Source organism: Etheostoma cragini, chromosome 4 (assembly GCF_013103735.1).
Source record: "Etheostoma cragini isolate CJK2018 chromosome 4, CSU_Ecrag_1.0, whole genome shotgun sequence".
In the NCBI taxonomy this organism is placed as follows: domain Eukaryota; kingdom Metazoa; phylum Chordata; class Actinopteri; order Perciformes; family Percidae; genus Etheostoma; species Etheostoma cragini.
The window spans coordinates 21,756,769-21,784,290 of record NC_048410.1 but is presented as its reverse complement, the minus strand read 5'-3'; the positions used below and the strand labels follow the sequence as shown (position 1 = coordinate 21,784,290).

The window sequence follows — 27,522 nt, the reverse complement described above, 5'->3', positions numbered from 1 at the left end:
GGTCACCCGGCTTTGTTCTCCCTGTTCCCTCATCCGTCAGTGGGATAAGCTCTCTGATAGGAGATTTACGCTGCAGGAGCCAATCACTGTTGGATATGGCGAGGGGAGAGTGGGACCCACATTTTCCCCTCTTTCCTGCAGAGTAAGCACCAACACCCAGGATCATCCTGTCCACCCTCACCTTGGGGATTATACTGCATTCTTCCCCCGTTACCTGCTGCAGCGCACATCTGCCCAGGGGATTCAGCTTTCTTTTCATTGCATCTTCAGTGATACATGTTGTATATTATTATACTATTAATAGTCTATGACATTTTTTAACAGTTGCAAATGTTTTCCATGTCTTCTCTGAAATCTCAATCAAACTTCTTGTCACTAATAAAAGAAAACTACCTTGTATGCCTTTTCTCAAAAATCAATAAATTAAGCTTTTGCCAGTCCCTGTTTACAAAAACAAGAATTATACAGCACACAAGGATCAATTTTATTGATAAATATGTGTACATTTTCACTGAGGTCAGTTATTCTGGGCACACATTTCCCGAGAGGTGTTGAGTATGGATTTGTTTGAGGGTTCATAGTGTTGAGAGTAAAAACAGTCCTTTTTCCAAGAAAATCCTGCAGATGTGTTTGCGTTTTTCATTTCTGCTGACCCTGCCAACTCCAGCAACTGTGTGTCTGCCAACTATTGAACGTTTGTCAGATTAATACAGAAGAAAAAATACAAAACGAGCATATTTAAAAAGGTTAATTGAAATTACAGAAAGGCTGCCCTTCCTTTTCTTAATCCTGCTGAATTCTCTCAAGGAGTGCGAACTTTAATCAAAAGTTAATCTTGCACTTTTTCAGAAGGTCAGCCAATTTGGCAACATAGGTTGAATATAGTGTTACCTGATAGTGAACTAGTAGCCAGAAATCAGAAATAATTCCCTCATCTCCCTCTCCTCCTGCTGCAGCCTGCAGTTGGCTGTCTGCTGATCCTCGGTAACATTGCGGCATGAGCAGCTCCACTGCAGAAACGGGCACATGGCTTCAAGGTTACTGAAAACTTTTTTAGTACTTCACAGTCTACACTTTGCTGTATCATCACCAACCATTGCCTCTAAAAATTCTTCTTATGTGTCCTCACAGGAACATGTGCATCAATGAATATAAACGTTTGTTTATGCAGATATAAATGGAGGTTTCCCCTATGCGCTCAAGAGCACAGGGATTCAGGGAGGCACATGTGCACAGACAAACATCCCTCAACATGCTTAACATATGTGGTTTATAGGGATTTTTTTCTAGGATCATCCTGCAGTGTCCTAGCGATGTCATTGAGAACACAGCCGGCTGAGGCATGACCTGTCACTTTAACACATTATAATAGAATTTGTTACAGGCAAAGAGAGACAGGAAGACAGATAGTGAGGGGAGGGGGGGGCTATCATAGACGACGAGAGTCGGCCTGAGAGGGTAAATAATCGATCCATTCCACTGCTAAACGATTTGTGTCAGTAGAAGAGTGAACAGGGAGGTAAATGGGTGGGATATGAGCTTCAGGATAAGGTGGACTGCAGCTACTGCAGTGTCACACGTCTCGGGACTCTTGACAGTGTGACAGAGGGATAACGTCCTGCCTTCTGTCCTTCTGCGCAGCCCTCGATCCAACATCCCTCGCTCCCTCCCCTTCCATGACACAGTCACCTTACCCATTAACAGACCGTGTTGACAAAGCATTTTCTTTGTCAGCTTGTGCGTGAACTATACTGACGCAGCATAGGTATGAACACCTTCCTACACACTGTTACAGGGCTTGACTTTGAGCAACGGACAGAAAAAGAAAAAAAATCTTCAATAGAAGAGACTGAATTGAAGTGAAGTCAGTCTCCAGATTGCTCAGTAAAAGAAGCATAACAGTAACACACTGTAAATGAACTTCATTATAGGTTAAGGTCCTGCAACTAAAATGTTATATTTAGTGTGAGTCATGCTGTCATGTATGATGTTTCTTGTTGTTGTTACTAACACTGTTATTACTCTGCATGCTTATAAAATATTAAACTCTAATCTTGTATTTTTATAATCTTTTTTAGCTTGACTTTGTAAAGTCAGGGACTACCAAAGTTGGGACTAAAGATGAAAAATAGCCTTTTGGACAGTTCTGGTGTATTTACAGCAACGTTGAAATGGCTCCTGGGAGTGTTACATTAAGTATTATGTTGTCTGAGCCAATTTTTACCATTTTATTGATTGTTGGGTAGTTTGATCTATAATAATGCATCATATTTGATTATGCGTTTCTAGCGTAAACTCTAGTTTTAAGTAGTTTTTTCGGGCATTTCAGCTTCTGGGACAGTAGAGCGATAAAATGAGGGGAGGAAGAGGAGGAATGACAAGCCACAAAGGTCCCTGGCCATGCTCAAACATGGGACGTGATCAGCGTCTTAAGGAAAATGCGAAATGGAGTAGAGTAGTGCAAAGAGGCATGAAATGGAAACGCATATTCTATTATTATGATTTTCTACATTTTCTATGTACTTTGCTGTATACTGTGGTAGTTTTAATGAGAAGTGTTTGTGTCCATACTGCTTTGGTGATGGTCATTAGTTAAACTGATTGGTAATTGCCTGATAAGTACTCGCTTAGATCAAAACGTAGCTCTGTTGAATGACATTGTTTGGTAGCTGTCAGTACACTGTGCAGATCTTGTGTGTGATTTTTGCCTTTCTGATTCAGCACCTAAAGAGGTTTTCAGGATGTGTGTCTCCTAAACTCTCTCTTTTTGTCTTTGGAAATGACAAGTAACAAAATCTGTGGAACTCTATTCTCGTGCACATGATCTGAGTAATTCTATCGCAAAAGCCCATATGCTTATCCACCTCATTAAGGGTGACAGGATTTCAAAGTGCACGTCATGTAGTACGGATTAGATATTCCAGCCTGGTAATTTTATAGCGGTTGTGAAGAAGGCTGGTTATTCCAGTCTAGTAATCCTATATATATTGTGGCAGAGGTTCCCCTCAGTGCAAAACTTACAAGGGCAGGTCAGGAGCATACGAGGGCATAATAATGTCAGGTATTCATGACTCTTTGGACCCGACACAGGGTAGAGACAAGCAGCCACAACATTTAACACTACAATCCTCAGTTGTTTAAACAAAACTGATTAAATTCCACTTTCTTTTGCAAACATCCAGTCTGTTTTTCTGCTGTTAAGAGCACAACAACATCCAATAAATGTTGTAACACAAGCCAATTCCCTCTAAGCACTATCACAAGCGGTGAGAAAAATAATTCTCCATCCAGCAGTCAAACTTACCCATTAACAGGGAGGATGATCGCCATGCACCACCCACTAATTTGACGTCAACATTGCTCCCCATGGACAGGGAGGTTCCATGGCTGCAGGCGCTCCGAGCTCATCCAAAGGCTCCCGTGTTACAGAGCCTCCTTCTCATGTTCCCATATGACCTGTTGTAGAGTTCAAAACATAATGATAGTGAGGAATTATCAGGGAGATGCGTCAGATGCACTGATCAGAAAAAACAAGAATATGTTTCAGAGTGAAATGTAATCCAAGTTTTCAGCATTGAGATTAGGAAGGTTTGGGCAATACAATGTCTATGAATACAAACAATCATACTTTAACCACTACTACCGTGACTAAAAAAATTATCATAGCAGCATTTCATTCATACGTTTTACTGTTTACATTTAACAGCTTCTATTTATTTTTTTTAAACTAAAAATCCAGGTGTGTAAGTGACTCCATGAATTTTTCATTTTATTTGGCCTATGTTAATATGATACTGTATAAAAGCATCAAATTAAATTTACCTTGTTATCTAGTGGTGAAAGAAGCTTGTCTAAATTCACTCACTCAATCCCTCTTAGATTAAATATCCATAACAGGCAATGGCAGAGTCTTAAGGAGCAGTTGGAAATCTCTCTAAAGTGAGAGGTTTTGACAGAAGGCAGGGTAGATACAGTTAAATACTCCACGAACAAGACAGATGTTTTGAACAACAACATGGTTTCCATCGATTCGGTCAGTCTGAGTAACTGCAAATAAACAAATGCAAATAAACAAATCGTCACACAGCTCCCTGTTCACATCTTGTTAATGTAGCTTTTGTCCATTGATCCCCATTTTGGTCATGAATATTCTGCAATAGCAGCACAACCTTCACATAAGGTGATAAAGGGTTAAGATCAGGAGATGAAGATGAAGACTTCAAAAATGACGAGTCCAAGGATATCAGCTCATTTGCAGATTTATTTTAAACAGTGAACAAACTTTCATATTATCATATTACAATATTATCCAAAATTAGATGCACCTGTTTTAAGTCGTTGGCTGCATAAAGACACCTGTCCACCCCAAACAATCAGTAAGAATCCAACTACTAAAATGGCCAAGACCAAAGAGCTGTCCAAAGACACTAGAGGCAAAATTGTACACCTCCAAAAGGCTGGAAAGGGCTATGGGAAATTGCCAAGCAGCTTGGTGAAAAAAGGTCCACTGTTGGAGCAATCATTAGAAAATGGAAGAAGTTAAACAGGACTGTCAACCTCCCTCGGACTGGGGCTCCATGCAAGATCTCACCTCGTGGGGTCGCAATGATCCTAAGAAAGGTGAGAAATCAGCCCAGAACTACACGGGAGGAGCTGGTCAATGACCTGAAAAGAGCTGGGACCACAGTTTCCAAGGTTACTGTTGGTACTACACTAAGACGTCATGTTCTGAAATCCTGCATGGCACGGATGGTTCCCCTGCTTAAACCAGCACATGTCAAGGCCCGTCTTAAGTTTGCCAACGACCATTTGGATGATCCAGAGGAGTCATGGGAGAAAGAAGAATGATGAGTACCATCCCAAGAACAACACCCCTACTGTGAAGTATGGGGGGGTAGCATCATGCTTTTGGGGGGGGTTTCTGCACATGGGACAGGGCAACTGCACTGTATTAAGGAGAGGATGACCGGGGCCATGTATTGCGTGATATGGGGAACAACCTCCTTCCCTCAGTTAGAGCATTGAAGATGGGTCGAGGCTGGGTCTTCTAACATGACAATGACCCGAAGCACACAGCCAGGAGAACCAAGGAGGGGCTCTGTAAGAAGCATATCAAGGTTCTGGTGTGGCCTAGCCAGTCTCCAGACCTAAACCCAATACAGAATCTTTGGAGGGAGCTCACACTCCGTGTTTCTCAGCAACAGCCCAGAAACCTGACTGATCTAGAGAAGATCTGTGTGGAGGAGTGAGCCAAAATCCCTTCTGCAGTGTGTAAAAACCTGGTTAAAAACTACAGGAAACATTTGACCTCTGGAACTGCAAACAAAGGCTACTGTACCAAATATTAACATTGATTTTCACAGGTGTTCAAATACTTATTGGCAGCTGTATCATACAAATAAATAGTTACAAAATCATACATAGTGATTTCTGGATTTTATTTTTATATTATGTCTCTCACAGTGGACATGCACCTACAATGACAATTTCAGACCCCTCCATTATTTCTAAGTAGGAGAACTTGCAAAATAGCAGGGTGTTCAAATACTTATTTTCCTCACTGTATGTCCACTTGATGCTGACTCTGCTCTAAAAGCTCCCTGTGAATGGTTAACTACATTGGAACTCTTACATGCCTACAATACATATCAACCTATCATAAGGTATGTAACTTGAAAACCTTCTTTGCCATCTCTGAATAGGAACTCTGTTCCCCTTACCTGTCCACCCCCCAGCCATTAGTGTAATGAGCCATGACTGAAGTGAACAGGGCTCATTTTTCTCATCTCTAGTAAAGTCCTCAATCTGTCCATCTGCCTGCCAGATGCTCTGGCTTGGCTCTCTATCATATTTCTGTGTGTGTGTGTGTGTGTGTGTGTGTGTGTACACACCTCTCTGCCCTTCCTCTTGTCTATTCAGTTTACTTTGTTGTAAAGTCGGGGGGGTTGACATATTTTCACAAAGACGCAGCTTTTCCCTTAATTGTACTACTTCATCGTGACTTTTATCTGATTTGGTGGTCCAATGCTTTGATCGCAAAACTGACTTACATTTCAAATGTGCTAAGTTTAATATATATGTGCATATTATATAAAATGTGCAATGGACAGGCAGGCTAGGCGAGGATGTGTTGCGTTTCAGCATGGCTATAGAGTCTTGTTGTAGAGTTTTGTTGGTACTGTGAGTGGAAATTATTTGAGGCTATTGCACTCTTAAGCTGCATTATTTTTAAGGTAGTTGGCACTGTTCTAAGACACACCCTGCTATAAAAGAAGAAATAAAGGTCCCATGGCATGAAAATGTCACTTCATGAGGTTTTTTAACTTTAATAGGGGTTCCCCCAGCCTACCTATGGTCCCCAGTGGATAGAAATAGTGATAGTTGTAAACCAAGCCCTGGGTATCCTGCTCTGCCTTTGAGAAAATGAAAATTTAGAAAGGCCGATCCTTTGCTTTGCCCGCCCAGGGAATTTGGCCCAACCATGAGAGAGAGACATAAGGGCTTTCAAATGAGCAAAGTAGAAGTTAGTCAAGGCTACGACTCCCCCACTCCTCCTCAATATCTACAGAAACAGAAATGGCACCTCCTAAGGAAAGCTCAATGTGGGACTGGCTCTAATGACTAATTCTGCACCAATGCTGAATTTGGGGAAAGAGACGTCAGATATGGTATTAGGGGACCACTAAGGTCTATATAAAAGAGACTTCAGATATGGTATTAGGGGACCACTAAGGTCTATATAAAAGAGACTTCAGATATGGTATTAGGGGACCACTAAGGTCTACATAAATGCAACCGAAGAGCACCATGTCATGGGACCTTTAACAAACAAAAACGTTACAGGGCAACCAAATGATTAAAACTAATCGGTTTCACTGCGGGTCTACTATTTCCTAGAGTAACTGGTCCTGGTTGATAACACTGACAGGCCAATATACACTAGTCATTCAACAATGAACATAGTAAACTAATAATTGTCCTGTAAATATTGTAATTGTAAATAATTGTGTTATCCCTCAAAGATAATTAACACTACATTTATCATCTACCGTCCACAAAATGCATTTTACTTGTAATTTGAGGCCAAAATGTGCCTTATTAGCAGAGCTCAGCTCTAAAAACCACACAATACCCATCATGCAAATCATTGTTGCTAGTAGCCTATACTCTCCTGAAACACCATTTCTTGGCTTATAAAATATTTCTGCACCAAACGCTTGTGCTGAATCCTTGTGAGGTCTCTGGTTGCCTTGTGTAGCCTACATGTTGTAATGGTATGTGCAGGAAATAGATACTCCGGCATACGTAGCGAGGGTGCTGAAAAAGCCCTGGTTGCTGCCATGTAAGTGGGGACAGACGGATAGATATTCAACTCTGAACACTGAGTATCTTCTAATCCAGGGTAAATATCGTCAGCCAGTGTTGCCGCACTGTTGCAATTTTTCAAATTTGGGAGAATAAAGCAGCTGTAAATCTTTAAGATTGCATAAGTGATGGCAATGGTTGTCACACACCTTTCAGTGTGGGTCAAAAAAACAAAAAAGTGCTGGGAGTGCTGTGTGTATGTGGGATTGTATTTTTTGTTGTGTATTTACTGTTTAATTGTTTTAAGGACCCCCTCGTAAATGCATCTCAAGGCCTGCTAATAAAATACTTAAAATAAAAGAAATGGGCTAATGCTAGCTCATTGATAAGCTCACTATGTTCCAGTATAAATCACTGAACAACATGCATCTTTTTTGCTGATTGAAATAATACTTTTGTAGAAGTGGCATGAACATACATGATGTAATGTCACGTAATTCCCTCCATTGTTTTAAGGCTTTATATACCACCAAGAGCTTTCTACTGCCTCACTCTCTTTGATCAACCATGAATAATAAATAAAGGCAAGCTGCCTTCACTATCTCTCCTCCCTGCTGCTTGCACCTGCCATGAACGCTCCATCCAGGTACCCCATCATAGATTACACACAAGAAGCTCCAGTTTCTTACATCATGACACAGACTTTCAGTCTTTTTTTGTTTGTTTTTTGGTAACATTTCACAATAATCATCATTAATAAATGGAAAATATAGAGTGAATTAAACTCAAGTTATTTTACTGTTGACAATGAAATAATTTGTTTATTTTATTAAGAGTAAATGTACTTTTACTTAAAATTATATATTATACACTGTACATCTTTGTCAATGGTTAAAAGAGGTTTTGTAAATTATCTATAAACATTATTCGGATGGTTACAATAAAGTTAGGCTATAATTAAAGCTTATAATAATTGGTTAATAGTTAACAAGTGGTTTATAAAGCCTCAAGTAATATTAATTAGACCTTATAAAATCTTTTTTGGTGATCTTTTAAATCAATGACTATTTATGCACTGTAATAGCTCTTTAAATAATGTTTATAGATGCTTTAGAAAGTATTTATTAACCATTAACAAGTTATTATAAGCACCTGTTACAACTTAATAATAGCCATCCAAATAATGTTTTTTGACAAAGTACAAATGATTTCTTAAAAGGTCTACAAATCATTTGGTAATCATTAATGGATATTTAATATTAGATATAAAATCATCATCATATAAAATTGAATAAGACACCCCAAATTAATGAAAGTAGAGAGTTGTACTTGACAAAGTTGTGTGTTGTGTGGAACCAATCATATTTTGGGTAATTAAAAAGAACATTGATATAGGAAAACGGGTCCATTTGACCCGAGAACAGCATGAGGGTTGACTATTAATTATCATTTGATTGACTGATTTCATTACTCGTTTACAGTAACAGTACAGTACATGTATTAGTGATGGTTATTATAAAGTGTTACCTTTCATGTTTTATTTTAGGGTCTAGCTGGTGAACACAGTGGAGCATTTAGCACCTGAAGAGCCAGATGTTTCCCTCAGGGGTTTGTTGAGACCAAAATCTTAGAGGGGGGAGCTTAAAGGTAAGCCTTAAACTTACTTAAACTTGGATCTTTTTGCAGTTTCGACCATTTCTTTATAGGTTACAAAAACAGTGTGCTCTAGGGAGAAATGGGGCAAGAAATGAGTAGTGAGGTGATCAGAACAAACTGACAGTCAATCCAGATTATCTAGCCTATACTACTTTTTTGGAGGTCAGTCTCAAAGGGTAGCACCCACAAATTAGATGATAAAGGAAAACGTTGTTATAAATGACTGATGGCCAATGGAATTTAAAACCCAAGTTGTAATGAACCAGTTATACATTAAGGCACGTGCCTTGCTAGGGCCTCTGATGCTTCTGATAACCCCCCCCCACACACACACACACACACACACACACACACACACACACAGCTGGTCTTTCATCTCTGTAGTGTATTTGGCCAGAGGAACACACAAAGCGTCATGCACACTGTGATGACGACACTTTGTTCCAGGCGAGAGGCCCTCTCTTCATCAAGAGATCATTGCATACATAATGAATAAGCTTCGTGAACACAGGAGGACACATTCACTATAACACCCTCAAACACACACACACACACACACACACACACACACACACACACACACGCGAATGTCCTCATTTTATTAAGATTTAATTTTCTCCGAATAATTCCCTCTCTCTTCTAATTGTTCTGATGAGACAGTGTTTCATATCAGCTGTGATAATGTTCTCTACAAAGAGAGCATGCGTTACATAACCGATAAGCAGTAAGCTAAATTATTTGCAACAGAAGCATCATCCATGAGGTAGGAGAAGGAGGAGAGAAGTCAAACCAAATGCCGTGGAAGCCTTACAGATTTTCCATTCCTGCTCTGTGCACAATCTCAGACTTGGAAGTGGAATGTACAAACTGGGAGAGGCCCTGGGACAGATGTTAATTAAATATTAACTCACACAGGATATTTAAAGCCCGTGACATTTTTTCCCTGGTCTACTTTTTGGAAATGGCCTCCACCAGATGTAGCCAGCAGCGAGGATGCAGTTTCCACATTTTGACTTAAAACACATTAGGGTAACAGCAATTTCAATATCTACAAAGATTAAAGTTGAACTCTATCATAGCTGCATGTATCTTTTGGCCATCATATTAACGTCAATCGTTATAAATACAACACCGAGCTGACGACCATAAGTGTTTTCTTTGATGCTTTTAGGGGCTTTCCCGTCTCCTCTCAGCTTTCATGAACATGCACTCATTTGCCTTTATTTATGAATGTTTTATATTTGTGGTATGTAGTGTTTTTTATGCTACTTCTATATGTTGCATTTGTGGCAAAGACACAATGATGAAGTCCTTGTGAGTACCGTGGTAATTAATTGGGTAAATCAACTTTACAAAATGGACCTGAAATAAATCATTTAAATCAAATTAAGACTTTTTATAGCACTTTTAAATAAAGCATATGAAACCTTTTATGTTTCGGACGGCTTTATTCTTATTTAATAGTTAATTTGCAGATGCTCTTTTGATCAAGCAGTTGTTATAAGCAGTAGGCAATTGTTAATTTTTAGCATGGGGGACGGATTTCAAAAAGAAAAACGTTGCAATTAGAAATCAGCCTGCTAACACCATGGACAGCACCATGGATTTATCAATACACAGCTGGCCTACTGATATTTCAGAGTAATGGTCGGGCCATAGAGTCGAACTTGCAAAAACCTCAGTCAGATAAAAGATCAATCAGTCAGGCAGACTAGACTAACATATTTAACCAAACCACCCTTCTGCACTCCCTGTGCTACTAGGGAATGGAGGGGGGTAAACAAAGGGCATGCTCTTTGGTCATTTGGCTAACCCCCTCATATTGCCTACTTGTTATAAGCCATCGATATGAGTTACTTGTGGATTGCAGGTTGTGAGAAATCTTGGTAATAACGCAGTGATGAATGTCAGTAATCTATTTTGGGAAATACACTTATTTGTTTTATTTCTAAGAGTTAACTGTGAAGATTATAGATACCACTCTCATGTCTAGCCATTAGCATAGCTTAGCATAAATACTGGAAAAAAGGAAACCTGCTAGCCAGACGTTGTCTAAGTATAACTAAATCCATCTACCAATAGCAAAGTCCAAAGTGTAAAGTTGTGGTTTTACTGTGGAGGGTTATTATCAGCAGCTAGGTAGTCATTTTCAAGTTTTCAGTCTTTATGCAAAGCTAAGCTAACGTCCCCTGTAGCTTCATACTGAACATGCAGATATGAGAGAGGTATTGATCTTCTCAACCTACATACAGCAACAAAGCAAATAAGTTGTTAAAAAATGGATTTTTGGTCCAGACACTCAACGTCCACCTAAGTAAAGAACTATCAGAAATGATAAGTCAGGAGTAATGCTGGAGGAGGATGAACAGCAGCCAGATGGATTATTCACAGCCCTCAATAAACATGAACAAAGCCATTACTTACAGCCTATAAATTCTTAACAAGGTGCTTCTAAACATGAACTCGCTTCTTTTGTACTCCATATGTCTTCGCCTTAGATGACACAGAATTGCCTAAACCTGCTTCTATTACTCAGATTAAACTCACTACTACCACGCGGATAGTTCTCAGTGTTAATCCATCCCTCCACACCTCAGATCAGAGGACGAACGAGTCTTGCAGCCTGATAAGTTTCCCTGTGACCTCCCCCCACTTTGTGTATTCAGCCCACCTTGTTATTATGTAAAAGAGGATTTTCTCGTTTCCACGCTGGTCTGGTCTTTCATATTACTTCATGTCTCCTGGTTTTATGTGCGCTTATGAGCTCTGGAACATCTGTCCAGTGTGTGCTCTCACAGATTCACCATCTCCTGTGAGACGGGATGCATGGTTGACCTTAACCCATTTGTCACCAACAGATGGGAGGAGGAGGGTGTTTGTCTGTGCTTCTGCATCTACGAGTGCATTTGTTCTCACATCCGCTCAATGGGCTTATCACACTATTTATGAGTGTATTGATCCCCCATATGATTCTGGAGAGTGCAGGCGTGGACATGTGTCCCACTGTGTCTGGAAACCCAACGCTACTGTCAGTCGATCGGCAGGGTAAAATGCATAACAAGGCTATGATATGTGAATTAATAGTTTTTTTTAGTTTGAAGCCATTTGAAATGATGCGTTTATGTAGAGAGGTGCAATGCAATACATTTCATATGCATGACCTATTCATGGTCTGTTGTGTTCTTTGTCAGTAGTTTATAAATTCAGATGTCATGGCAATTTATAACGTATTTTTGTTAAGTTTGGGTCCCGGGCAGACACCAAATTTCTCTTTGGGTCTTGAGCTGAAAAGGTTTGGGAACACCTGGATTAGACCAATGAAAACCTGTTTATTTATGCACAACATATCCTGATGGTTTTTAGGTGAAGCAACAGTCAAAGGTCACTCACATACTAGAACCTACTTAAGTACAATATAGAGGTACTTTACTTTAATACTGAGTAATTTTATTGGATGTTACTTTGTAACAGTTTTGTAGCAGTTTATAGCAGCAGTATTTGACTGCAGCTACTAGTTACTTTTCAGATTAAGACTTTTACATAAAATCATACAGTATAAGCTTTCAAAAAGCCTGATTAAACTATAGTGGTTCCAAACCTTTTCTCTTGTGAAAAAAGCAGTGTCTAGTAGAGGGCCCCTTGTAACATTTTATTTTTCTATGAGTTGTTTTCTCTTTAAGCTTCTGTTTCATTTAAATAATAGTTAGAGGCCTAAATAGGTAAAGATATAGAATATTTCACAAACATAGCAAAAAACTATTCATATAGATTTGTGCAGCAGCACTTCTTTGTTAATTGTAATTGAGTTAATTGTAGCTGATAGTCTTAATTAGCTTTGTAGCAACTCATTTGGCAATGGCTTGAATCTAACGGACATTCATTCATATCAAAAAGTTTTAAGCAGGATTTTGAGTGCAGGACTTTTAGTTGTAGATTTGGATTATTGTACTGTCACTTCTACCCAAGTTAAGATTCAGAATACTTCTTTCAGTATACTCTTAACAAACATCTTGTCTGAAGCATTGACTGGTGAAGGAGAACAACTTTTTATGCACCACATTTTGGGAACAAACTCCCAGAAACCTGGAAGTCCGCTTTTTTTTAAATCAAGGCAGAAGACTATTCTGTTTGACGGTGCTTTACATTAAATCAAGTCATTGCTCATTTCTCATACTGCACTATAACTTCCATTCTTGTATTTTTACCCGCCTTAATCTATTTTTTTCTCTTTAATTAATGTTTTAACTGCTTTTTTAACGTTTTATGTAAAGCACTTTGAATTGCATTATTGCTGAAATGTGCTATAAAGTTGCCTTGCCCTGTGTCACACACTGTCACTTTGGCAGCAACGCCCCTAGATGGCACTAATGCTTTCTTCTTCATTTTTCCTCATCACTGAACAAACAAGGTTCCAAACACACTTGCACACCTACCTCCATGATTTTAACTTTCACTTCAAACCAAACAACTAGAACCCTGTCAATGCTGAAGCAGCCATGTAAACTCAACAGGCTCGCTGCAGGACTTATCAAGTGATGAGTGGTGGCTGACTTCAGGGCAGAAGTTAACGAGTGTAAAAAGACGAACACCTCCTAATAAGGGGGTGTGTTCCAGTGCCAGGGCAGCCCTGTTGGATTAACAGCTAGTCCCACAGTGCTTGCCTGCTAATTACAAGATGGTAAGCACAGTGCAAGCCTGGGTGACTGCTCAACCATGCTCCTGTGGGCATGCTACCATCCCTGACAAACAACACACACACGCACACACACACATTTCTCCATAACAACAATAACAACAACAGGCAGCAGTGGCCACCTGCAGCAGGCCTGTGTTCCAGCTGCCTGTGCAGCACCATCCCGCCTGCTTCTCCCACGTTTGCCCTGGTTTCAGCAGAGCGAGCCGCAGAGTGCTGCACTGCATCGCTGGATCAAAACAGAACTACTGACAACAGCAGAGATGTAGCTACAGCACCGAGGCCCCAAGTGTTCCAGCTCGCAATGCACAGCTGTAGTTAAACCACCAGCGGACTAAAGATAGCACAAGACAAGACAGCAGTTACCAAGAAAGAGTGTGCAGGTGTTAGATGTGACAGATGTAGAGAAGAAATAATATGCACTAAGAACAAAGCAGTGTACAGTAGACTAAAATACAGCTGCTTGTATTATGTCAAATTGCAGTAGCAGAATGTATGGATCTAAAAGAAACAAAATAGAAAAATTACAATAAGCACCTATAAGAAACAAAACAAAAAATGTGTCCTTTTTTGTTACGGTGCTGCTTCATTGTAAAAAGATTTTTGAAAGAATTTTCCAGCCTTCTTTATGTCTCCACCTCTGCTCACGTTCATCCTCCTCCTCCTTCTCCTGCTCCCATCTCTTTCTCCAACAAAAAGGCTATTAATAGAACATCCTGCTCTCTCTTTTCACTGCAGGGAGCATATACTGTGCACTTAAAGGGAAGAAGAAGCTGAAGATATCAGGAGGCGTTTGAAAATGTCCTCCACTGCCCGTGGCTACAAAGACGCTGGATGTCCTAAGAATAGCAACAAAGAGGTCTCTGATCGATTCACGACATTTTGTATCAGTGTAGATGCTCTTCGGCTAAAATTAGCTCCTCAAATCATTTGCTGACCAAATATATTGTGAACAACGTGATGGGAGGGAAGAAGGCTGGAGAAACCTTTGGAAAAACAACTCTTCATACTAAAAATCCTTTTTCACACACATTATTCATATGAATTTTAGTGAAAACAGTGACACAATAAACACACTGACCACAACATTTCAGTTGAATTATTATTTGCTTCATTATTGACAGTACTTTGTCAGGGTTATGATCATTAGGAAGGATTATATGCTTTTTTAATTTGACATTTTCTTGTCCATAGATTGTCCTTTTGGTCTTGTAAAGTGCAGATAATACTACGTTTTAAATCCAGACTTCACATACAGTATATAGTACATGGTTTTTGCTCCATCATCCATTAGTTATTATGTACATTATTCTCTCACATTTCATTTCATAGAAAGAAAATCCATTATCCACTGTATCATCATTGATGGATGTTTTCAGGCCTCTATGATATGGAGGAGGATGAACAACTGTACATATTGTTTCAGTGAATGCCACACTGTCAGGCTCTGGGGGTCAAACAAAAAGAAAAGGTTCATCCTCAAACACACACATGCATACAGATTGCATATTGATCACCTTGTTTCCTCCATGTATGAGTGTTTGTTATGTAGGAGCCTTGCCTCAAAGAGCTGACATCGCAGCTCAAACAAACACAAATTCAGAAAGCTCAGAGTCCCATTCAGCCAACGTGTGAGTGTTTGACGTACAGCAGCAGAATATTGCAAAGTCTTCTTCTTCTTGAAAGGTTTGTTTCAAATGCGCTGTCAGCTCTCAGGATCAACATGTAATTGGTGCCGGAATAAAACAGAAATAAAATGTGTATGTAAACCTTCTCAACTACCAGCTAATAATCATTCTCTGCATAGATTTCTCAGTGTATTCACTGTTGGGCACCCTTCTCAGGGAGGGAATTTGCTGGTGGGTCCCTCAGCATGAGAGATGACTTTTTTTTTCTTTTCATTTTTAGAGGCGGTGGTGCTCTTTATCAAGCAATACAACATCATTTGAATTGACTTTGTTTCCACTGAATAAAAACATTTCACAGATTAAATCTGCAGGTATACAGATGAGGATGATTCTACTCGTCTTTGTGCTTTAAGCAGAAATAGCTGTCATTATTCAACTAGAACATTGTGAACTCTAAGAGTCTATAAGTTGCTACAGTGATTGTGGCTGAGGTACAGTGACGTGCCCAATTTCAAACATAACAGATAAATGTTGCATGTGTCTGCAACATTTATCCTAAATATATGTGCAAAAAATGGAATGAAGACATTAAGATACAATGCATTTGCATGCATAGACGAATATGTTTTTTTACACATATACCGATATATTCAAATGGCTCTTGCATAAATGTAGCTGTACAACCAAGACCATGACATTCAGTGGCTCTCTCTTAACAGGCACGCACACACGCACGCACACACGGACGCACACACGCGCGCAGACACACGCACACACACCTCCTACATAGCCGTGCATCAACACACCCACATCAATACTTAAAGGATGATCAATTAGATCTTGGTTGGACTGTGGAGTTCCATTAAGCTTCATTCTTTTTTTAACAAACACATGTTCTCCACACAGACCCCTCCACCAAAGGATTATGGGAATATTGCTAAACAACTATTTAAACTGGTCCTACCTCGAGTTACGGACCATTTTAACATTTCAACCTTAATGCTACTTTTGGGAAAGCAACATATATAACTGCTCCAGATTATTCACCAAGATTCTCTAAAAATCCTTTTGAGATACATGAAAGCGGACACAAATCTGGACAGAGAGACATCAGAAGCCTCATGTCAGGCAGTCGGACGAGGCATCCTGAGCATATATTGGCAGCGATGGCTTAAAAACATTTTGCTACTGCAGGTTAAAGTACTGTAGTGAGCAGAATGAGACCCTAAGAATAAAGATGTACATCCTGGCATGACAAAATTCTTTTAGACAATTCTTGCTACAGATAATCCATCACCTTTCTAATTACCTTAGACATCTGTGAAAAGATGAAGAAAGGCAAGAGACTCTGGAGTGAAGTCGGAGGACCCCTAGGTTAGCCAATATCTGCTACACTGCTGCTAATTAAACACTTCCCATATTGACGTTACTGCCTTTGAATGTTCCTTGGCAGTGTTGAGCAAATGTGGGTTAATCTCAGCTGGACACAATCCTAAAATCAGAACCTAATTCACAACTGATGCCAACTCTTAAAGACAGATTGAGCTTCTGGCATCAAAGACTTTCTTAGAGGAAAGCCAGACTCCATTTCAATTCGGACCATTTTAACGGCAACATAAATCGTTCTGATATAAGACTGGTTAGGGATGATACAGTTTTGCCCTGCCTTTCAACACTTAGTTCACAGAAGGCATTTTTATACTAAGTGAAGCAAACCTTTTGTATTTAAACGTGTGTCAGGTTTGCTGGAAACTCTCTAGCAAAGAATATGCTTTTGAAATGGCAAGTAAGAGTGTGTCCTTTAGCACTCTCAACAGGCTTTTAAAACAGGAGAAAATAGAAACTGTGCTCAGAACAATTATTATTGTCATTAAAACTAAAAACATGGCAATGATTTGCACATTGTGGAAAGGCTCTTGCTTTCTCTTAAACATTGCTATTTAAAGTTTTTTAATTCTCCAATAAAGGTATATGTGTACTGTATATGTGTCCTGCCTGTATACATATATTATATATATACATGTATATATAAGAAATACATATATCTATTGTAGTAATTGTACTTTTTTTCTTTGACCTTAAATGCATGCTTCTAGGAATGTTTTTGAGGTCATGCAACACTAGTGTAAATCCAGATGAAAAGGCTTTGGGGGGAAAGCATTATTCTTTAGCCTACACAAGTCCTTAAAAGTTGCTATTTTGATCATGAGGACGTGATCGTGTGACAAACTGTGAACCAGACAGCATTGCAAGTCTATCACATCTGCTTCTGGAATCATGTCCAAAACTAGAATGTGAGTTTACGCCTGAGCTCCCAGCCCAGCTGTTTACAGCGACCTGGAAAAACATTAACGCAATGACTTCTACATGGAATGTTAATATCGATGAGGACACCGCATCCTGATAAGTGTAGGATTTGGCATGGTGATCAATCCTTAGAAAAATCCTCTAACATACAGCTTTAGGTTCTGTTATCAGTTACCTGCAGGCATCCTTTTTAAAGTGTGGATTTGTATAGAAGGCAGTGTACAGACAAATATACAGTGTTGTAATGAAGCAAGTGGCAGTGGAGAAACGAGTGGAAATTCTCATTCAGATAAAAATGTCATGCATTAATCTACTGTCTATGTTTACTACTAACAGCACCTACCGACTATCAGTTAAGTCACAGTTAACCTACCTATCTATTGGAATTGGTACGGCGTGCGTGCGTGCGTCTGTCCGTGTCAAACAACAAAACAAATCGAGAAGAAACATTCAAGTGGTCTTCAAAGCTCTGCAGTAAGACCAGTTTTGGGTGAATGGAAGGGGGAAAGCTTGCATTGCAATACATACAGTACATGTAAGACCAAAGCAGTGAAAAGTCAAGGCCATTCTCAGTCATTCATCAGATACTGATGTCTGCTGGGAAAAAAAGGTGTCGAACCATAAGCTAAGCGCCGACGGCTGTCATTCATCCTTGTAATAACATGGTGTACTAAACCACCACCTTAGTCACAAGTCACCCACAGGCCATTTCAGCGTTGGAGTGAGCTTGCTTCACGCTCACACATCCTCTTATTTCTAAATGGTGTGAGTAAATGACAGTTTTGTTACATTGGCTCCAGGAAGCAGCATGTGTAGCGAGCGAGGACGACTCTTCAGAAATTACATGGCAGAGCAGTGTGCCTTGGGAAATGAGGGACCGAGGGGTATATAGCAGGGCTTGTGTTGTGTTGCTTTTTTTTATCATTTTGAAAGCAATACATCTTTTCTTTTTCTTTTTTTAAACTTGCTGTATTTTCCCATTTTTGTGCACTACTGTTGGCTACTGTTGTGAGCAGGACATTTTTAGACAGCCACACACAGACACACAAAAAGCCAACTCCATGCAGAAATGCAGATTTTGAAATGTCACTCTGTTTGACAGTTTTCAGGAAGTTTAAGGGCAAGTTGTGAGAAGTGATGACAGGATGAGCTAGGAGCAAGCGGATGGTCCCTGTAATATTTCTTTTTCTTTGCTGTCTATCGTCATCAACATCCTTATTTCTATTGCCTTGATATTTCCAGCACACGTGAGGTTGGAGGCTGTACACATGTCCCGTCCAGTTGCTCCACATTTCCTGGCTGTGTCCGAAGGAAAATAGCAGCTGACTACACATCTGTGAGCATTTTAGTGATGTTTACATAGTTTGTGTTGGCCAGCGTACAGTTGGCCGTCTTAAGGTTCTCCTCCTGAAAGTCCTCGCGGCTGTTGTTTACAGCCTCCTGGATCTCCATATAGTCCGATTTACTGATGGTGGAGCCGCTACGGCTCTTCTTCAGCTCCTCAGCTGAATCGGCTTTGGGCACGTTGACCTGTAGGTACTGCGCCTGCTCTTCACCCTCAGTCTCGCGGTGATAGAAGTAGTTGAAGTTGGACACAATGACAGGCACGGGCAAGGCGATGGTCAGCACACCCGCAATGGCACAGAGGGAGCCCACGATCTTGCCACCGATTGTAGTTGGGACCATGTCACCATAACCGACTGTTGTCATGGACACCACAGCCCACCAAAACGCATCTGGGATGCTCTCAAACTGTGACTCGGGCTCGTCTGCTTCAGCAAAGTAGACGGCGCTTGAGAAAAGGATGACCCCTATGAAGAGGAAGAAAATAAGCAAACCGAGCTCTCGCATGCTGGCTTTTAGGGTCTGACCCAAAATCTGAAGCCCCTTGGAGTGACGTGAGAGCTTGAAAATCCTAAACACTCGCACTAAGCGGATGACCCTGAGAATGGCTAAAGACATGGCTTGCTGACCTGCTTGACCATCATCTGGCTTTTCTGCGAGCTCTGTGCCAAGAGTGATGAAGTAAGGGATGATAGCAACAATATCTATGATGTTCATTATGTTACCAAAAAAGCCTGCTTTGCTGGGGCAGGCAAAGAAGCGCACTAGAAACTCAAAGGAGAACCATATAATGCAGAGAGTCTCCAAGATGAAGAAGGGATCAGTGAAGTAGGTGGATGTATAGCTGATGGTTGTGGTATTGGTCTCAGGTGAATAGACTTTCGAGTGAGACTTGTGCATATTGTCATCATCATTGCGGAAAATTGGGAGGGTCTCCAAGCAGAAACTGACAATAGATATCAGGATGACCATGACAGAGATTATGGCAATAATCCTAGCAGGACCTGAGCTCTCTGGGTACTCAAAAAGCAGCCACACCTGTCTCTGAAACTCATTATCAGGAAGAGGCCGCTCCTCCTCCTTGATGAAACCCTCATCTTCTCTGAATATCTCGATGGCCTCGTCACCCAGCTCGTAGAAGCGAATCTCCTCTGAGAAAATATCAAGGGTGACGTTGACCGGCCTTCTTAGCCGGCCCCCTGATTGGTAATAATACAATATGGCATCAAAGCTGGGTCTGTTCCTGTCGAAAAAGTACTCGTTCCTTAGTGGGTCAAAGTACCGCATCCTCTTTTTGGGGTCCCCCAGCAGAGTCTCTGGGAACTGGGAGAGGGTTTTGAGTTGAGTCTCAAAGCGCAGCCCTGAGATGTTGATGACCACCCTTTCACAACACTCATGGTCGCCCTCCGGATCGTAGTCCTGCCCCGGGTGTGTAGCCGCCTCGTCAGAGGGGTCGCCTGTGGCAACAGTCATTCTGCAGGGGGAGGAGGCCTGCACTTTTCAGTGAGTCTGGGTCCTGCAGCCTGGAGAACTGCAGGCGGGGGGCAGGAGAGGGTGGGGGCTCAACGCCGTAAAGACCTGACGGCCACAGGATGTCACCTAGGATCTGACTGCAGGGAGGGAAGATGAAGCAAAGACAGACAGCAAGGTCAGGTTAACCGGAGACATGATTCAACACTCAATACTTCTAGGAATTTGCGTTAAACAAGTGAAAAGAGTTGGAAATGAAGCCACCCTTCGCAACAATGTCAGTAGATTTGATCCAAGTTATGTAAAGTTATACTGTCGTGAGAAGGCAATCGATGCAATAATGAATCAGCCTTGAAACTTGATGATGACACTCCTGCTCCTGACTCGGGCAAATTAATATGCATACAAGCCATCCACAATGCATACAAATGACTTGAATGCATGCTCACTGACTAACTGGCATGTAAAAACATACAGACGCTCATAAATTAGGACACTGATCTGCTGCATTGGACAAAACACACTGATATGAATGAGACTACCTTTTTGCTTTGAGGCCATGCATGAATATGGCAACGCAGCAGGCACCAAATTTAATCCAAACAGCACCCTGAATATCATAGAAAACCACTGCAGTCTAAACACTAATGTACGAGACCCTTACGATTTACATGCTGTACCAAACAAGCCCACAGACACATGCCTCATATTAACTGACTTCAGTTTAGTTTTGTTGGAGCATTTTAGTCTTGAAATGGTGCCCGTCTCTGAAATATTCAAAAACAGCTCTAAATAATTGATCCATAGAAGGAAATAGGTTCCAAGAGAAAAACTGTTTCTCATCTTTCACCTCCACTCACAGAGTGGGAGCACAGTTTTAATAAATAAAATCCTTACGAAACAAAAAATCTATAGCTGCAGGCGTATTGCCTATTATCACGTTTTCCAGTCAGGTGCAAATCAGTTCAATACCAAGACTTTTAGACACATATAATCACAATCGGAGATGATAGTTAAGCTGCTTTATCTGGATATTCATACCTGCAGACATCTTTTTCATATGTGATGTGAGTTGATGCTCCTCCTGAACACGAGGAAGGTGAATAACCAGCCACGAAGATCAGGTCTTCTGTCTTCAGAGCTGGTTGAGAAAAAAAATCCAAATTTGGGGCAGTAGATGATATTCACCTCATGTTGTCTCCAGCAGCATCCTCGCCGTGTACACCGGGTAGCCTACAGTATGTGCGGGTGTGTCCTCGCTTCCCCCTCCCCAATTACTTTCCTCCGGTTTGGCTGTCGTGGGATGGTGATCGGCAAAAAAAAAAAGAGGAGGAGGGAACCGATCAAGGAGGTGCTGGTGCTTCCCTTGATAAGCAAAGGTGCTGGGATCAGCAGAATGATGTGCCTCCGCTGCTCCCCTCCACGCCAGCGTGACTATGTGGTGAGCTGTGGCTGCAGACAGCCGCAAAGGTAAATGGTCCTGATAAGATGCTCAGATCGAGAGGCAACATCTGCAAAGGGAGGGAGAAGGCGAGGAGGAGGAAAGAGAGCTAATAGGTATCTAATAGATACATCTTATTAGCCAGATTTAATAATTAGATGCGTTCTGGGCCATATGCATCAATAATAAGTCCTCTTTCCATGTCGGTGTGTGAATAAATCTTCCGACACTCAAGCATGTTTACACGTTTGTTTCTTATCTAGGGCGTGCGCACGCCACATGACACAACAGCCAGTGTCTGCGCTGCAGATCCGCTCCTGCGGAGTCAAGTGCGTCCCAGCGTTTAGTGCACCGACAGTTCTGGGAGTCTCCTCCTCATAGCCTCCATGGAGAGCAGAGCAGGGTCTTCAGACACTGACATAAGACGACATGCATTAAAGATTCGCCCTATGTAGTGGGCTATAAGATTAGGCAATTAGCCTACACTGAGTCACAGCCCCGCGCGCAAACACCCCCACACATGCCTGAATTTAAAGTGGATTTTATTGGTTGTGCATGGTCTCACCTCGGCAGGAGGTGAAGTTTTGTGTGTGAAAGATTTCTGTAAGTCAGCAGTGGTCGCTCGTGTAGCCTAGGCTTTAAAGCTTAGTCAAACCTGCATTCGGGCACTGTTGTGCATACCAATAGAAGTGCTGGTGATGGAGAAGGCAAGGGCGAAAAAACGCGCTCTCCATCCGCACTGGAGCCTACCACTCCTTACCTTATCTGCAGTGTGGGCAATTTAAAGGGCAACACATCTCCAGCACCGTTCAGCAGTCCCCTTGTTGGTCAGATGGTTTCATTTTCTTCCTCAAATTGCTATGCCAGGCATCGGCTGATAAGCATTTAACAAGATGAGACAAGGTTGAGTAACACAATAACTGTCTTAACAGACAAGCACTGTAACTTGACTATTTCTGGTTGTTTTTTTTAAATACTTAGGTGTGATTATTCTATAGCATTGTCCCACAAACAGTGCATGTCTGTGGGGACGTCTGTCATTCAGAGGTCTATTCCAAGCTTTATTGTTGATTTTTCAGAACATACAGAGGCAATAACATAACTCTTGTTACAGCAGTTATGTTTGTAACCTTTCCTGGCAACAGAGCTTCATCAATAATAGATAAGACGGTGACAAAAATAGAGCAAAACCTCCATCACTGTGCTCTGCTATACTCAGAAAGAAAAACAAGTGATCGATAGTAAATCCCCTCCCTGCTATCAATACTGAAGCTGGCAATGAATGCACTGTGGCCAGAAAGGTCCGTCAGAGGAGCCAAAGGTAAGCGGGAATCCCTTGGCTGCGACGGAGGAGGTGAACAAGGAAAAACGGGGGTGGAGGGAGGCGAGCAGACTGATTTGTGTGAGACTCTGCTTTGCCAAGGTTACTTCTGCCAGTCAGGAGACCACCACGGCGCCCACTTCATCCCCTTCTGTCTGTCTGCTGCCACACACTTGGATACTTGAAACCTGTGTGAGATTCAGCCAAACACTCGACCGGAACACCACATTTTAGCACTCGGTGTTGCACTTAAGTCAGCAGCCACTCCCGCTAGGTCCCAACTCTTGTTTGATAGCTCCTCGCTCAGAAGGAGGAGGGATCTCCGAGGAGCTATGATCGAGGATGCACCAGGCACACCTTTTGTCGGCTTAAAATCCAAAATGTTTCTTCATCGCTGTTGCAGTTTTTGTTTTCTTTTAGACTAACTCAGCCAGATATTGTCTTGTCAGCCTCAAAAACACATGAACTTACCGCTATTGAAATGTGATCTCCTTGGCTGCTTGGCTCGGTAGTAACACAACCTTGTGTATAGCTTGTAGACACTGTCAGTGGCTTCGTTCGTTTGTTTATAAAACTAATATTACGTTATCATATTACGTTATCCTCATAAATCCACAAGAAATTGCAAACACAAAGAAAGCGGAAGGTGACGGACATCCGGCCAAAATTTTCGGCGACAGCGGAATAATTCTGGAAATGAAACATTGACGATATACGACTATCATATTGCTTACTACCAGTGTTGGCCAGGCTACTTGGACAGTTTAGTGAGTTACTGACCAGTACCAGTTACTGACATTTAATGGAGCTTCACTACACTAAAGCTACCGTTAGCATGCTAAGCTACAGCAACATGGCAAAAGTAGTTTCCTACTTCGAAGCTAAATTTTATACATCCATGTAACTCACGCTACACATAGGCCTACACACCCATGTATGGCAGTGCCATCACTTGCCTCGCATCACGTGCCTTCACAAACGCTAGAGAAAATCTAGCTTGTGTGGCCGCGTTACTGCACTACTTGATCGATAAAACAGCTAACATACATAAAAGCTATTTGATGTAGAAAACACCAACGCCATTGAAAGGTAATTAAACTAGTAACGTTACCAACCAACACTGCATGCAGTACAAGTTAGATTCAGTGCTGTGATGCCGGGTTGCTGATGTAGCCTTTCATTGACACGTCTTTTTGGAATGTGTCATAATGAAAAAAGGAGATCAGCCTTACTCTGGCTCTCACTATCTCTCAATGGCTTTCCCAGTTCCTCATGGCAGCACAGCCATTATTTATGAGACGGGGGCCTATTACAAAGACTGTTAATGCAGACCCTAAAGCTCCGTTCACTTTGCATTAGCTGGCCTGCTTTAATTAAAAGAGAATACTGTACATGTTCTAATCCCATGGGAACGTGAAAATGATTGATTGTTTAGATGAGGGTGACAACAGTGAATTTGTTTCCAAGAGGTATTGATTTCGGGGCTTGTTTCAATCTAATGTTTTGGCGCAGGAACAGAAAGGAGAGAAAAGGAACATGAAGACTGAGAAACTGAAGGGTCATTAGATTCAAGTTTTCTTAGTATCCATATGATACCTGAGTTTACATTTTACAATGCCTTCCTTTAAAACACATAAACATGTTTTTCCTCCAAGAATAGTCTCAAATTGGTCAAACATTTTGGCATTCTGGCCTTTTTATTGAATAACTACTAGTAGTAGAGACACAGGAAATGTGAAGGATGCCTCTAATTTGCTAAATTTTGATCTCGGCCAAGAACTACCAGTTAAAAAAGTAAGTAAACTATGAATCTGACCAGACAGTTGATGCAAGCTTTTATTTGAAATATTTCAATACTAGTGCCAAGGCTGCATTGCCAACTGGGTAAAGTGGGTAAAAACAAGTAAAAACACACACAAATGAAGTACTTTTCCATGATAAGAGGACCAAAGTTACATTCTGCACATTGCACAGCGGATGGCAGGATGGGGGGTCAGTACAAGCCCAACAGTAAAGCCCCCTAAACAGGTTCATCTGGCCATGACTAGTACCTATATTGGAGCTGAGCTTTGGTACCATCAGCTAAACAATACCATAAATTATCATTTTTGATTTTATTTATTAATTAAAAAATGTATTATGCAAAAGAAGTCAACATTCTCAATTGTTCAATGTCTAAACACAGACAGGCGCGTAAATACTATTTGATCAAAAAATAAGTAAAGTGTTTTAATATGGCAGACTATACTCTGCCCAAGCTTGCCTGAAGAACTCCTTTTTGTACAAAAATTCACACTCCCTTCTACGGTATTCCTTAAAAAAATCTTTTTATTTTTTTATAAAAGTTTTTTGCTAGAAAATCACTGCAAAATTAGCAGTATCCAAAGTCCCCAGGTTCATCAAGGACACGTGGCAGTGCTGTTCAACCCGGTCCCTGGAGGGCAGCGCTCTTTGTAGAAACACTGGATGTCTCCTTGCTATGTGATACTGCATTGCAGCAGCCACAGGTTACACACACACACACACACACACACACACACACACACACACACACACACACACACACACACACACACACACACACACACACACACACACACACACACACACACACACACACACACACACACACACACACACACACACACACACACACACACACACACACACACACACGCCACTTACTGTTACCAGCGAACTCCCTGGCCGATATAATATGATGAGACGGAACAGATTAACTCTCCATATCATGTCTACTCTTTTATTTACTGCTGCACTAAAACAGATTTTCTGCTTCTAGATATAATAAGGCAACTTTCACCTTTGTATATTTCCTCATTATATACTTCTCTAATGAAAATTCATCAACATATTCAATGAGAATCTTATTGTAAAATGATCTCATCTTAAATATTGTGACAAATTTGTATTTCCCACCATGCTTTTTTCTGAGTATCTGACAATCCCACAACCTTAGTGCTAACTCCCCCCCCCCCCCCCCCCATGCATCCCCACAAAACCTCAATTGTTGTGACCCTCTGGGAAATGAGTCATTGCAGTATCACTGCTCAGGAGAGAGGAACTCTGGTGCCCTGCAGAAGAGGCCGCCCATACAGGACATACAGCCGACAGGACCGGGCTCGGGGCGGGGAGGCAAGAAATAAAAAAGAGTGGCTCAGGTACACAGATACAGTATAGCAATGCAGCTCCCTGTGTCCTTCTCTGTGTCCCTGGAGCTAACAGTACATCTGAGGCAGAGACAGGATGGGATGGAGATAAATATAGGGAGGGAATGGGAAGACAGCGCACTGTGCAAAGAGAGAGAGGAGAAGAAAAAAGGGAGAGAGACGTGCTCATCAGATCGAGGACCAGAAGGATGAGAGCAGACACTGGAAAAGAGCCAGAAACCAGGAGAGACACAAGGACACTGCTGCTGCAGTATGCTGCCAAGCTGCATCTCACTTACCCAGATAACCTCACAAGTCCGGACACACCCGCTGCACTAGCTTACTATCTAAACTCGTAGGTTGGCAGAATACCAGTCCCTACCTGTGGACATTTTCCACAAGATAACAGTCTGTGTACACATGCTGCTGGTCTGCAAGTCAACAGTTACAGCATGCATCATTTGGCTGAAACAAACCCACACTTTACTATACAGCTTCTTCATTTGTACTGACAAAATGACAACAAAATTGTGACTTAATTGAATTCAGTGAGCGATACTGATGCTGAAGGGAAGAACGATGAGTCAGTGAGTGAGTGAGTAAGTGTCAATGTTGCAGGGATACCCTTCTGCTTTGCTACACGATGTATCTGTATGAGTGAGAAACTCAAGTCATGGGGAGTGCTTGCTTCAAGAACACTTAGGTTAAATTACACACAGGTCATATTGGAAATATGATATCTTTGATATGAGGGTGAGAGAAGAACAATGAAGCTGATTGTGTCTGACTTGAAGCTTTGACCGTCTGCCTGAAAAGTGTAGCAAATCCTGGATATTGCTCCTCTTTCATGTTTTAGAAAGTGCAACAAATAATTTGGCATTAAAAGGACGAGCACTAAGCATCTTCAGGTCTGCTTTACCACCGTGGTGGAAGAATATGATGTACAGAGGTACATTATGAGATATACAGTAACAGCTACTGTGTCACTGTGATGATGCAATCCTCAGCTTTTTGTTTGCCGGGGACTAGAGGAACCCCAATATTTCCAACAGCCTCATGCAGCAGTCTGCTCTCTCTCTCTCTCTCTCTCTCTCTCTTTCTCTCTCTCACACACACAGGAGACCTGAAGGATGAGCCACGGCTGGACAGTTACCAGGACCACATTGCCTCATCACCAAACCCATCTGACT

General features: G+C 41.3%; 1 protein-coding gene across 1 annotated transcript; it reads right to left on the bottom strand.

Moving 5' to 3' along the window:
• Positions 1–15,198: 15,198 nt before the first annotated feature.
• Positions 15,199–22,383, bottom strand: LOC117943715 (potassium voltage-gated channel subfamily A member 2). Its single transcript, XM_034870023.1, has 2 exons — positions 21,445–22,383; positions 15,199–20,543 (listed from the first exon to the last, which is right to left on the bottom strand). The coding sequence occupies exon 2, from the start codon at positions 20,404–20,406 to the stop codon at positions 18,916–18,918; it is 1,491 nt and encodes a 496-aa protein (XP_034725914.1). The 5' UTR covers positions 20,407–20,543; positions 21,445–22,383; the 3' UTR covers positions 15,199–18,915.
• Positions 22,384–27,522: the final 5,139 nt, after the last annotated feature.

Excerpts from the sequence above, each read along its gene's own strand:
- LOC117943715 (XM_034870023.1), bottom strand. The coding sequence starts at position 20,406 with ATGACTGTTGCCACAGGCGACCCCTCTGACGAGGCGGCTACACACCCG.